The sequence below is a fragment of the Nilaparvata lugens genome, chromosome 3, assembly GCF_014356525.2.
Source record: "Nilaparvata lugens isolate BPH chromosome 3, ASM1435652v1, whole genome shotgun sequence".
NCBI classification, from domain to species: Eukaryota; Metazoa; Arthropoda; class Insecta; order Hemiptera; family Delphacidae; genus Nilaparvata; species Nilaparvata lugens.
The window spans coordinates 31,973,395-31,987,132 of record NC_052506.1 but is presented as its reverse complement, the minus strand read 5'-3'; the positions used below and the strand labels follow the sequence as shown (position 1 = coordinate 31,987,132).

The following is a 13,738-nucleotide window of genomic DNA, read 5'->3' as shown; positions in this document are numbered from 1 at the left end:
GATGAATTTTAGGACATTTTCACCCCCAATTATTCACTTTTCATATTCTTTGGTAACTGTAGGAAAAATTAAATGTGTAATACGTGTGCATAGTTCCATTGCTGCGCTCAAGAAACCATTCTGCACTCGCCTACGGCTCGTGCGTAAACGTTTCTTTCGGTGCAGCAAAGTGTAACTTTGCGCACTAGTTGCACAAATAACTAGTGTGCAACTGATGTGCAAACGTTTTACCAAACTCGATAGATGGCCGAACTCAGCTAGGCTTCGTATGTCGAAATTCTATATCGTTCGGCAATGACAGGGTTTGCCCATAAGTTGCACAAATAGCTAGGCTAACTTACTGAATTAAGATTCATGAAAAAGGTGAAAAAGGTTTTTGCTCAGCGTGCATAAACTAATTTCTTCAAATATAAGTATTTAATCTATTTTCTCAATTTTAGCAATTGAATAAATTATTAATTAGGTTATAATACATATACATTATAGCACTCTATATATTGTATAAACCATTCTCAATCTAGTAATATATAAATTAAACACGTTGATATAATGAGATGCGAGAAATATCATTATCTTATTAACAAAAACATGGCTTCTATGACTAATGTAGATGGAAACTTATTTTTTGCAGTGTGAGATATTGATGGATTATGTTAGCCCCAAACCCTCACGTTTTGATCCCAAGATGAAGTAACTACAGCTATTCCACTTTCAGCAACGCTAAGTGATGTGATCCTGTTCTCATGTCCAGCAAGAGTACCTGAAATATATTCTTATATCAATTTAAATTATTCCAATTGTTGAAAAAATGCTGTAATTAGAAACATAAATCTTTATGGCTAATGAGTGGGTAAACCCACTTCTTAACGGTGCCTTCTCTTGGACTGGCTGGACTGTTTTTTTTCAAAAGAAAGTAATTTGTTTGGAGATACCATTTAGAAAACTGTTCGACTTCTGTCCGGCATACACCAGGTTTCATTCAGAGATTCAAAGCGTTAATTCAATTAATAATTTCGTTAATTTTCTCGACAGAAGAGTATAAACACCGCGTTTTTTGAATACGGTATACATTGATTGATTGATTCATAATCATGTACAGGTACATATCAGGAACATATTTTATTGAATATAATATTTGATTATTAAAAAAAATACAGAAATATTGAATAGGCCTAAAGGCTTTAGTATTTCATTGGCGTAGTAAACTGTACATCGGTAGACCTACTGTATATTTCATATGCACAGTACACGAGCTACCGTACTGTGATATAAAAGGAGTGGCCATTTTTGTCAGTCATTACAAGGTATTTTCAATAATTTAAAGCTTGATGATCCATAGTTTTTTCTATTATTGATAATAAACTGATGTTTTCACGATAACTGTACAGTTTTGATAAGAATAACTATTTTTTATACACTGAATGCGGCCTAAAACAGTATGTGAGAAGTTAAAGAAAGCAAATTAGCTGAGATATTGGTGAACATATGAACATTTTCATCACATTATGAAATCTAATTTTAGGGTTTGAAGGATTGCAATCCTTCATTTTCGACAAACTACATACGGGGTTTCTCCAATTTTTCAAGCATATTTACAGCAAGTCGACTTGATGGGTATTTTTTTCAAGGTGGGCTACAAACAGCACTTTTAGCAACTAGATTTTCTGTTAATGCATGCAAGAGCAACTTGTAAAAATCATTGTATTTTCATATTTTATTGATTTGCATTTTTCATAGTACGAATATATTCAATATTGTGTCTATGAAATCAAGTTAGACATTGTTAGTATTAGCTACCTACCATTATGTTGATTCTTCAAAGTGTCCCAAATGTGGACTTGAGAATCATCACTGCCGCAAAGAATGAACCTTCCCGACAGTGAAAGTCCACAGCAAGTGAAGCCTGAAGTCTTATTTGGTGGTGTGTAGAGTCCTATTTGTTGATCAGAGCGCATGTCATACAAACGTGCAGTTTTATCCTCGGAACCCGTAGCAAACGCTTGTCCACTAGGATGAAACTGTAAACAAATTTATTAATCAGAGTATTCAGAGTGATACTTATATTAATGGTTGGTATTCACCAAACTGTAGATATGATTATAAAAGATAAAGTCCAGTTCATGAATTATTTTAAAGATCTGAATCAGTTACACGGTATTCAAGAAAAAGAGAGACCAATGTGATGACTGACTTTACAGTAGAGGCAATGACACAGCAAGGAACTGACCTGATTAGTCATCAATTGATCAAAAAATAGCCAAATTATTGTTTAGATTATTTCTCATGAAGGCGGTTTTTCAAGTATCGGCAAATCCCACCAAAAGTCATCAAGGCACTGGCCCCAACGAGACTCTCAACGTGTGAGTGGAAAACAAACACAGATTTCTTAACACAAAAAGCTACATAGCCTACACGTTCAGATTCTCCTTGATGTCAAGTGCCTTGAGACAGGCCTTTGAATCTACTTCACATTGCTAGTGGACCTGTCCTTGGGTTGTGATTTGCACAGCATTAAGATATGCTACAAATGCTTTACAAAGTTCAACATTACAACTGTCACTGTTACTCAAACATATGAAAATTGGGGGATAGCATTGTTACGGTACATAAAAAGTCATTTTCAAGATGTAAAGGATCCTGATACTTCATCCCGTGTAATGATAATTATAATTTTTTTTTGTGTAGTTGAGAAGTTGATATTGTGGTAATTATTCATATTGAATGAAAAAGACTAAGAAATTGTCAAAAAAACACTGATTTATTGATAATTAGAAAGACCGGTTTCGGTTATTACACCATTGTCAATCTCTGATAAACATTATCTCTGATTATCAATAAATCAGTGGTTTTTTGACAATTTCTTAGTCTTTTTCATTCGATAATTATAATTTTTAATACTATTTTCTTTCTTTATTGATAAAATATTATTATAATTTGAACTATTATTATTATCGATAGTTATGTATCAGCATATTCACTTACATAACCCAACAGATTCGATTTGATTCTTAAACGGTCACATATTTATTATGTGAATAAATTGAATTAATAAAGAAAATGAAATGAATAATCTAAATGTATTAACATAAAACTTACGCAAACTGAATTGACATCAGCCTCGTGGCCAAAGAAGGTTTGTTTGCATTTGCCATCCCTGATGTCCCAGATCTTGCAAGTCTTGTCAACACTGCCAGTGACGAAAGAGTTCTTGTCGGGAGCAATCGACATGGTCACCACGTCGCCCGCATGCGCATTGAAGTCCTGCGTCTTTTTGCCAGCCTCCAAGTCCCACACACATCTGCAAACAATTTATCATTCTACGCTCAGACAACAGCAGTCCCATAATTCTATATTCTACATTCACAGACTTCCAACTTTCACCAAAAAGCACACACCATTATTCTTCTTCAATCTAAACAAGTAGTTCTGTGAACAGTAGACCTCGCGCTCAGTAAGTTACATTGACCTATTGTTATGTTTTCTCAAAAATTAATAAATAATTCATCAATTTGAAATGTCTAGAAAAAATCCTAAATAAAATAATCCTTCTTCAATCTAAACTAGTAGTTCTGTGAACAGTAGACCTCGCGCTCAGTAAGTTACATTCACCTATTGTTATGTTTTCTCAAAAATTAATAAATAATCTATCAATTTAAAATGTCTAGAAAAAATCCTAAATAAATATAGAGCTTTCTGTCCTATCGTACCGTGACGTGTCGTCCCGGAATGTGAGTGTGAGCGCTGTTATCAGGTCTGGCTGCAACTGTCTACGTCTACTAACGTTGATGGAAAGATACATTTTCAAGATGTTCGATGCTTTTGAACGGGTAGTATTATAGTCCACTAGACAGCTGATTTATGATGAATAATTCTATAGTCTGTTTTTTACGGTAATATTGGCGTATGAAGGAGGCTCCTCTTTCCTTTTATATTATCCTTGAAATGCAAAATTTCCAAAAACCTTGTATATACGTCGACGCACAATTTAAAAAGGAACATACCTGTCAAATTTCATGAAAATCTATTACCGCGTTCCGCCGTAAATGCGCAACATAAAAACATTTAAACATTAAGAGAAATGCCAAACTGTCGACTTAAATCTTAGGGCTTGTTCACATGACAGCGATTTACGCCCGGTTGTCGCTCGATTGGCAAATCGCTCGGTTTGCCAGCCTCGTACACATGACAGCGATTCTTGAGCGGTTTGCGCTCGGTTATGATAAATAATTACTAGGTACAACATCTATGTACTCAATCTTAATATCTTAATCTATGTACTTAATCACTATATTACTCTTAAACATATATTACTGCTCTGATCGAAACCGCTCGGTTGACTGAAGACATGTGTACGCTCTCACGCCTGCTCTAGTATATCGAGCCGCCCGGCAACCGAGCGGTTGTAGTCTGAGACTACAACCGCCGCAATTCGCCGGCGACTACTAAAACCGAGCAATGCATGTGTACGGCACCATGTGTTTCCCTATACCTGGCAATCGCTCGGTTTGTCAACCGCGCGACAACCGAACGTAAATCGCTGTCATGTGAACAGGCTCTTAGACCTCACTTCGTTCGGTCAATCAACCACAAGGAACACGCAAAAGGAACATGGACTTGGCAATTCCCAGGATGACATCATCAGCTGCTCAGAGGTCAGCCACATATTTAGCTCCAAAAAACTGCCAATAACCATTAAATTAATTCAAATTGAAAACAAAAAACTGGCTTCTGGATAATATAATCAATCATGGGGAACAATTTTATGAACAATACTTTTACGATCCATACTTTTTAATTCTTATTCTCTTCTTTTTATCAGTACCTATCATAAATGTTATTGTCCTATAAGAACTATTGTGTTTGTTGATTTGAAATTTTCAGACAGTTTGACCACTCATAAAAAGTTCATAAATGTTGATCAAAGGAATAACAAATTATATGAATCTTATTGGAGATTTATCAATTTATCCAATAATATCTTTAGAATTAGATTTTGAGTGATAGTTTTCTAGTTAATAGCGTTTTTTAAAAATAAAGAAAAATCGATTAGTATATCTCGAAAACTAAGGTTGATATATGAAAATCTTACTGGACATTTTTGTTAAAAATTTTATGTAGAATCTTTGGTTGTTACACCTTTCTTGGGTACGTACACCTGACTTTTCTTCAAAGTTGAACAATCATTACAAGTTTTAAGATGAACATGATTTTCACCGACAAAAACTTTATTTTGCAATAATTGTACATATCGCAACTTACGGTAGCGATTAATAAAAACAAATTACTAGCTATAATTTTTATGTTTTTTCACGTTATCTAATAATAATTTGTTTTAGTGTTAAGGGTTTCTTGTTGTCATGATAGCTGCTAGATTCTCATTCAATAGAACTATCGAGTCACTGAGAAATGAAGGATAATCATTCCAGTCGACAAAATTGATATAATATGTACTACAACGTTCGTAATATCGTTACTATTGGTACGTCACTAATATTCTAAAAAACCAATCTATTGTCATTTTAAATTTCGAGAATTGATGTTGTTTGTACTATGGGATAGAACGAAATTCAAACAGCTAGCACATCATTTCTGAATAAATGATAAACCGATTTCGAAATAATTTGAATATGCTAACGTTAATATATGCTATCATGTAAATAAATCTTACTAGATTTCCGGTTACTTACATATATATAGAAAGATAATTTTATCAAGTATGATTTATATATGATTAACAAATGCGATGAGTATTAATAATAAGTAAGTTACCAATAAGCAGAAATTGAAATTACCTTATAATATGTAGAATAATTTATTATGAAATCTATCATTGGGAATTTCGACCAAAATGAAAATTTGCTTTTTCCGTTACTTTTTGACATTGTATAGTAATGCAGACAATACTTTAATGAAGAACAATCAAAGTAATTCTATATTGTTTGCAAACGTCTGTGTTCTTGCATTTCGCAGGGGTGATACAAGTTTAAAAATCTTGGAAAATTGTATAATTCGAATCCAAAGAATAATTTTGAAGACTGATTATTCTCCAGTTTCTAGTTAGTAGCGTATGTGCTACGAGTAAGTGCGGGCGTAGTCAAATATCGGGGTGTATCTTCGAAATAATAAGAATTTAAACACAAACTTGAAAATTTACATGTAATGAACAGACAAACTCAACTAGCTGTAAACCATCAAGTTACAGATCAGTGGGACAATACATAACAAGAAGCATATTGTTACTGATTTCTTTTCCATTAATTAAAAAGAGAAGTTCATCTTCAACTAGGTCGAAAAATGACAGGTACAATTCCGAATTATTAGCTTTGACAATGAGGTGTGAGCAAATGTATTATCTGAATAGAAATTCCAATAGTGATGTCTTCAAATTAGAATATTATAGGATAAGAAGGGAATACAGGTCTGCAATAAAAAAAGCCAAGCTTGATTATAATAATAAGTATATAAAGAACAGCCGGAATAAGACGAAAGCAGCATGGGAAGTTATAAATAAGCATGCTACTAAAATTAGTAAAGCACTGGGAAATAGTTGTAAAATGTCCATAGATGATATCAATGTGTTTTTTCTAAAAAAGTAGAATTGATTAGCAAATATGTTCCCCAAGGCATAATTTGATCATAATTATTACCTTGAGAAAATTAAAAAACCAGAGTCTAATTTCAAGTTTGTACATTTTAGAGTAGAAGACGTTTTTGACACAATTAATAAACTAAGCACTAGTAATTGTTTAGATATGCATGGATTGAATTCTTCAATAAATTATTAAATTAGCAGCTCCATACATTTCAGAAGTTTTGACTGACTTATTCAATAAGTGCTTGGACTTGGAAATTTTCCCATATAAATTGAAGGTGAAGGTGATGCCTGTATACAAGAATGGTGATAAAGCAGATATAGAAAATTACAGACCGATTTGTATAATAAATATAATATATAAAATCATCGAAAAGCTTATTTCATTGCAGTTGACAGCCTATTTTGAACAAAGTAATTTGTTCTCAAGTGAACAATATGGTTTCAGAAAGAATCGTAGCACATGTGACAATGTTTCAAGGCTTATACAAGAAGTAATGGATGATCTTGAGAACAAAAAATATGTAAATTTTACTAGTTACGACATGACCAAGGCTTTCGAAACTATTGAACATATTAAATTGTGTCAGAAACTGTCCTATTATGGTTTAGATCATTCGTCTGTTAATTTTATTTTTTCCTATCTCTCAGGGAGGGAACAATTCGTTTTCGAGAATGGAAAATATTCAAGGGATGAAATAGTCAAAGTTTGGGGTACCACAAGGTTCAATTCTTGGGCCTCTATTATTCATCATATACATAAATGATCTGCCAAATATAATCAATGTATGGGAAAGAGGCGGTAGTCCTTATTTATATGCAGACGACTTAGGACTTAAAGTAGGTAAGTAGCAGCGTTAAGGATGATATACATTCTATCATCTGTGAAAATAATTCAACTATAGAAGATTGGTGTGCAGCCAATAACCTCAGTCTAAACATTAAGAAAACAAAGCATATGATATTCAGTTGTGACACAAGAATAGTAGATAAAGAGTCAATGAATTTCCTTGGAGTGAATATCGACACAAATTTAAATTGGAAGTGTCATACCAGTTACATTGCCAAAAAAGTGAATAAAGGTATAATCCTTCTGCGAAGACTTAATGGAATTGTGGGTTTACCTGTACTAATGAATGTGTATTTTTCTTACATACAGAGTCATTTTGTGTATGGTATCCGTTTATGGGGAAATTGCTCGACTGCAATCATTCTTTTCAGGTTACAGAAAAAATCATTGAGAATTTTATGTAGAAAGCCCCCTCGCACACCATGTAGGAATTTGTTTATAGAAAGGTGTGTCTTAACATTGCCATCTTTATATGAATTTGAATGTTTGCTTTACATTAGGAGAAACATTCAAGATTTTGAAATGAACTCTGACTTCCATCGTCACAACACTCGTAACAAATACAAAGTTAGAGTCAGACACTACCGTTACAATGTATCCAAACAGAGCTGGCAGCAAATGTCCATAAAATTATTCAACTGCTTACCTGAGTCCGTGAGAGTGATGGATATCGCATCTTACAGGACGTATTTGAGGGACTTGTTAATCGGGAAATGTCTGTATACGGTGGATGAGTTTTTCGCAGTTGAATTTTGATTGGCGTGTTATATGTTTTAGTGTTAATATTTTTAGTTAATATCTTGAAGTTGTTGTAACATTTTTCAATGTTTTTTTTAAAAATAAATGATTTTATTTGATTACTCACATCTTCATATCACCTGAGCCAGTAATGAGAGTTTTGTCATCAATGAACCGGCATGACGAAAGAAAGCCTTCATAACCAAGCAGCTCTCTGACCATTTTAGCCTGTCCAGTAGCATCTCTGTTGTTGACATCGTACACTGTGCACATATTATCCATTCCACCACAAGCTACAAAATTGAAAAATAATTTCATATTAAGTCTGGGATGTACCACCTAACATACATAAACATTTGAAAAATTGATTACAAAGGTATTATAGTGTCTTTAAATTGTTGAGAATGCTTTCAGGTGTTGTTGTACTCTTATCAAAATAAAGAGCTAAGTTCCTGATGCATGGTATATTAATAAAAATAGCAGGCAGGTGATTGAGATTTTTGGCTTATTTGGGTCAAGTACGGTGAGTTTCAAGTGGAACTATCTTTAAATTCGAGGCTGATAGAAACAGAAAAATCTCGTTTGTTAATGCAGTGGTTATTAAGATAATATTGGAGATATTCTCTCCTAAGAAAAGTAGTTGACTGGAACCCAAGCCACTGTCACAAATGAGACGAAAAAACGCTTGTGTTAATGATTGGAAATTGTACTTGCCTACAAAATTCCCGGACTGCGCGAATGCTACACTCATAACCCAGGCTGAACGTAGCGGTATGACTTGCACTTTATTTCCAGTCCATGTATCCCAGATAATCAGCTTTCCATCCAGTGACCCCGAGACAGCATGCCTGCATGATGTAAAATACTATTCAATCAACACACAGTATACACAGTATATGCTAATTTCAGATTCATATTTTTAACTTGTAAAGGCGAGAAATTATAACTTTCACATAACATGTTGCAACCTTTATGAGTGTGATAGATTTCATGTGTTTTGGTCATGCAATGGTACTCTTTGCCCAATGCAGAGCAAGAGTATTTTGTAGGTAGTGATTGAAATACACTACCTATGTGAGTGAGTGAGGCATTTGAGTGATAAAGTGAGAAGTATTGTGTAATTGTGGAAGTAAAATACAGAAAATGACCAATACAAGTATACGAGTTATAGATGAATGAGTAAGTTAGCTTTTACTTGGTGATAGAATTACCTGCTGTCTCCACTGTAATGAACTGAATTGACTTTATTGATGTGCCCTTTGAGCATTTTCTTTGTCGTCAAGCGAACTTTGGGCGCATCTGCCATGTCGGATGTTGCCTCTTCCAATTTCTTATCTGCAACCTTCTGCTGTTCATCCTGCAATGTTTAATTTTCCATTATGTGATATTCTCTTAAAATCTAAATTGGAAAGTTCAAATGTACTTGGGAATGCAATACTACTAAATATTTCTGTATTCTCATCAAATTCTAACTAATGAGTATTATTCAATTCATATTCATTATATTCATATTACAAACTTTAAAGTGTCTTCTGTTATGTGATATATATATATATATATATATATATATATATATATATATATATATATAAATTAAAACAGGAGACATAAGATAAAATAGATTGAAAACACTTGAAAACTTACATTAGAAATGGGGGAAATTTTCGGAAACTGAGTTTCCTTCCACAACCGAACAGACCGAGAAGATTGAAGGTTGAAGATTCGAGCAGATCGAGAATCTCTCAACCGAGAGTCTGCTCGGTTGAGGAAGGAAACTCAGTTTCCGAAAATTTCCCCCATTTCTAATGTAAGTTTTCAAGTGTTTTCAATCTATTTTGTCTTATGTCTCCTGTTTTAATTTATATATATAGACATAAATAGATTGAAAACACTTGAAAACTTACATTAGAAATGGGGGAAATTTTCGGGAACTGAGTTCCCTTCTTCAACCGAGCAGACTGCAGTTTGAAATCCAACGGTCGTGTGACCAGACCACAGAGTACACACGGAGAGTCAATTGTAGCAGCAGAGACCACAGATTACTCTCAGACCACAGTTTCTCCGTGCGTACTCTGTGGTCACACGACCGTTGGATTTCAAACTGCAGTCTGCTCGGTTGAAGAAGGGAACTCAGTTCCCGAAAATTTCCCCCATTTCTAATGTAAGTTTTTAAGTGTTTTCAATCTATTTATGTCTTATGTCTCCTGTTTTAATTCATATTACAAACTTTAAAGTGTCTTCTATATATATATATTTTTATATTATATGTTTTCACTCAATTTGTTGGTCCAAACATATGTGTCACGTATCTGTTTGTCACATATGTTCATCATGTGTATGATAAGTTATGTTCAATCTAATAGAATCTATGAGTTATTAGTTATTAACATTTTGTTAACAACTTCGGTGTAAACGCAGCTTTGGATTGTCTTATTCGACATGTGGTTTGGAAACGAGTTCTTCACTGTACTTTCGTACAAGACAAATTTGATATAATAGCCTATTAGTTTATTTATTTAGAAGGATTTAAGGTAATATTTTGTCTAAAGACTTCACTACATCAATGGAAACCACAATTTATTAATTGTAATTTAAGTTTCAACAATGTATTTATCAAGGAGAAAGATTGTATCCTTACGTTCCTTAGTAACTTGTCGAAATTACTTTAATAGCTGATTCCTAACAGACTAATATTTGACCATTCAACAACCATTAACAACTTTCGTAATGATAACAATTTTCAAGAGAATAATATTTTTATCATTTTAGTACCTATTTAACGTAATATTTTTCTCAATTGAATGCAAATGGTAGACTATGAACATCAAATCAAATTAAAATCTTGTTTATTCCACAAATACGGTAAGAACAAAAATATAAAAATAATAAAGTAGCCTACTTGAAGTTTTTATATGCATTATTATGGAATGAGCCTATCTATACATGGGCACTGTGGCCTGTGAGTAGACTCGAGAAAATAAAATCTGATTCATACAATTCCTTCAATCCAGATTATATGAGTAGGCTACCGTATAATAGAATAGAATAATGATATATTGACAACAATTTGAAACAATACTTGCATAGTTCATCAAACAAAATCAGAAGCTGGATTTCAGCTGAAGAAGTCTATTTTTAAAATATTGATAACAGCATTATGTTTAACAACAGTTGGTAACTTGAAAAACACTAAGTTTGATTAACTTCAATTCGGATAATAAAAACGACTTACTTGGCATTTCTTTATGAGATCTTCCAGTTCCAATCGTAGAGTTTGGTGCTCAGGATCTTCTTTAGGCATTTTTGAGGGTATCTGTTGAATGTATACACGCAGAATTAAACAGTTTGAAAATAATAGCTTGTATTCTACAATACTTTGAAATAAATTATAATGAAAATACACTACCAACTAAATTTCAAGTATCGAATTAGACTGATTTTATTATTAACATTTATTGCAAAAACATTTCAACTAATTTTAATCGATGAAAATATTTTTTACTTTTGATTTGCAGACTACAATAAAGACAGATTTTCTGAAGTCCCTCATTTTTTATTATTGAATTTCTCTAGGTTGACCTTAATACTAATAACACAGAATCGTACAAGAGATTTCTAAGACAGGAATTTCAGTTCAAGTATTCATTGCTAGTAGCATTACGATAGACATACTATAGTTATCATTTGCTTTTTACTGGATTTAACTCTTAATTTGTCTATCAAATTATTATGATTTATATTTCCATTTTCATTCATTTTATTTTTTTCATAAATCATACATGCATATTATTTAAAGTAAAGGAGTAGAGCAAAACTTTTTTTTATAAAAAACAAGATCGAAGATTAAAGCAAAATATGACCAACGATGTTATTCATTATGATCAATAATAATGAATAATTTGTTGGAGTTCGAGTGCTTGGACGAAGACTTAAACAGTTATAGAGTCAGAATAATTTATTTACTCGCTGAAAATGATTTAAAGCAAAATATAAGCAATAATAATTGATACTCTATTGATTGAAAAAACCAATTCGTGAACTAGAAAAAACTCAATTTATTGTACTCACCTATTCCAGCCGACGTGATTGATTATTGGTGACACATAAAGTTGAACGAGTAACTTGTAAGCAGGCGGCTGATTCCAAACACAATACACGACTTCCTATGAAGTCTTTACATTGCAAAATCCTGTTAGTCTATCCAATTACAAGAGCTTGCTCGTTTTGTGAGAGAGGCAGCCTTATTGAATTACGCAACCCACCCTGCATAGCAGTCCTCTAGTCAGATAAAACGTTGTTCTGATTATAAGAATTAGTTTTCAACTTATTCAAAAATAGGAAAAATTGGAGCAATTGGGGCAGCTGAAACCCCCCATTGCCCAATGTATTGTGTCTAATGGCAAAATTTACAGGTTTAAAATAAATATGTTCAAATTATAATTAAATTACCATAAATTAATTGGAACGACTAATTTCACTCACTTGCGATAAACCCTTAAGTGACACTATGATCTATAGTCAGATAAAAATTGGCCCTTAGCCAACAAGAGATTGATCTCTCAATGGCCTCTCAAATTTATCAAATATTTAGGCTACAATAATACATACTCTGATACTCATAATCATCAATACTAGGCTAAAAATCAGAATATAAAACTGAATACCTAAAATTTTCAATCATTCAAAATTTTATAAAATTAAAACTCTCCATCTTACTTTATAAAGAATCATTTTGAAATGCTTAATTTGAAAATCAAATCGATAAATCGACTTGCTTCAAGAGATCAAAGGGGTAGAAGTAACTCGATATAATATATATGATAATTTTCCTATATAAAACATTATTTGAAGCATTGAGTTCATTTTAATTCCATTTTCCCTTGCACTCACTATTGATTACGCTTGAACTTACGGCCACAAGAATTGGTATTTTATTATTCAGTGTTATTGAAAAATACAATTGATTCCAGAAAAAGCTGAATTTTGTAGAAAGTTGAAATAGAATAGAACATTGGTGCCAAACATCCCCTTCTTGCCTCTTCACGCCTGTGCACCATCAAGTAGGAAACTCGGAAACTGCGAGGTTTCATAAATCGCGATTATTTCCGTTCTAAATAAATATATTAAACCGAAATTGCAACTTAATATTATCCGACTATGTAGTATATGTTGTATATAGTCTTTCATTTGCAAGAATTTCCATAAAATGTAATAATGAAGTTAATTTTCCGCATTTTCATGGTATTGAATTAACAGTAACACGCAAATGCAGTTCCAGGAAGAGAATAATTTTAATGAATTTGAATGCTTTTGAATTATTGTCAAATTCAATGAGGTGAATGAAATATCTACGAATATTTAATTTATTCAAATAATGCAAATTTTATCAAAATAGTTGATAAAGAAAGTAATACGAAAAAATGAATTGGTGATGCTTAATAAGGATAACCAATGACATTATTCTGAAGTTAGAAATTCTAACGTGAAAAAAGGGCAGCAGTCGTCTAATCATAGTTAATGAACGATTTATAGAACAGTTGTTACTAGTGAATGACCAG

At 32.7% G+C, this 13,738-nt stretch overlaps 1 protein-coding gene across 1 annotated transcript; it reads right to left on the bottom strand.

Annotated features, from left to right (window-relative positions):
• Positions 1-395: 395 nt before the first annotated feature.
• On the bottom strand, positions 396-12,395 carry LOC111046011 (guanine nucleotide-binding protein subunit beta-2). Its single transcript, XM_022331498.2, has 8 exons — positions 12,249-12,395; positions 11,413-11,493; positions 9,392-9,537; positions 8,895-9,028; positions 8,308-8,473; positions 3,097-3,298; positions 1,802-2,018; positions 396-760 (listed from the first exon to the last, which is right to left on the bottom strand). The coding sequence occupies exons 2-8, from the start codon at positions 11,479-11,481 to the stop codon at positions 654-656; spliced, it is 1,041 nt and encodes a 346-aa protein (XP_022187190.2). The 5' UTR covers positions 11,482-11,493; positions 12,249-12,395; the 3' UTR covers positions 396-653.
• Between the last annotated feature and the right edge of the window lie 1,343 nt (positions 12,396-13,738).

Coding starts and splice junctions, on each gene's coding strand:
- LOC111046011 (XM_022331498.2), bottom strand. CDS start 11,481: ATGCCTAAAGAAGATCCTGAGCACCAAACTCTACGATTGGAACTGGAA. Junction 9,538..11,412: donor ATCTCATAAAGAAATGCCAA/GTAAGTCGTTTT, acceptor TAAACATTGCAG/GATGAACAGCAGAAGGTTGC. Junction 2,019..3,096: donor CTGATGTCAATTCAGTTTGC/GTAAGTTTTATG, acceptor ATTTGTTTACAG/TTTCATCCTAGTGGACAAGC.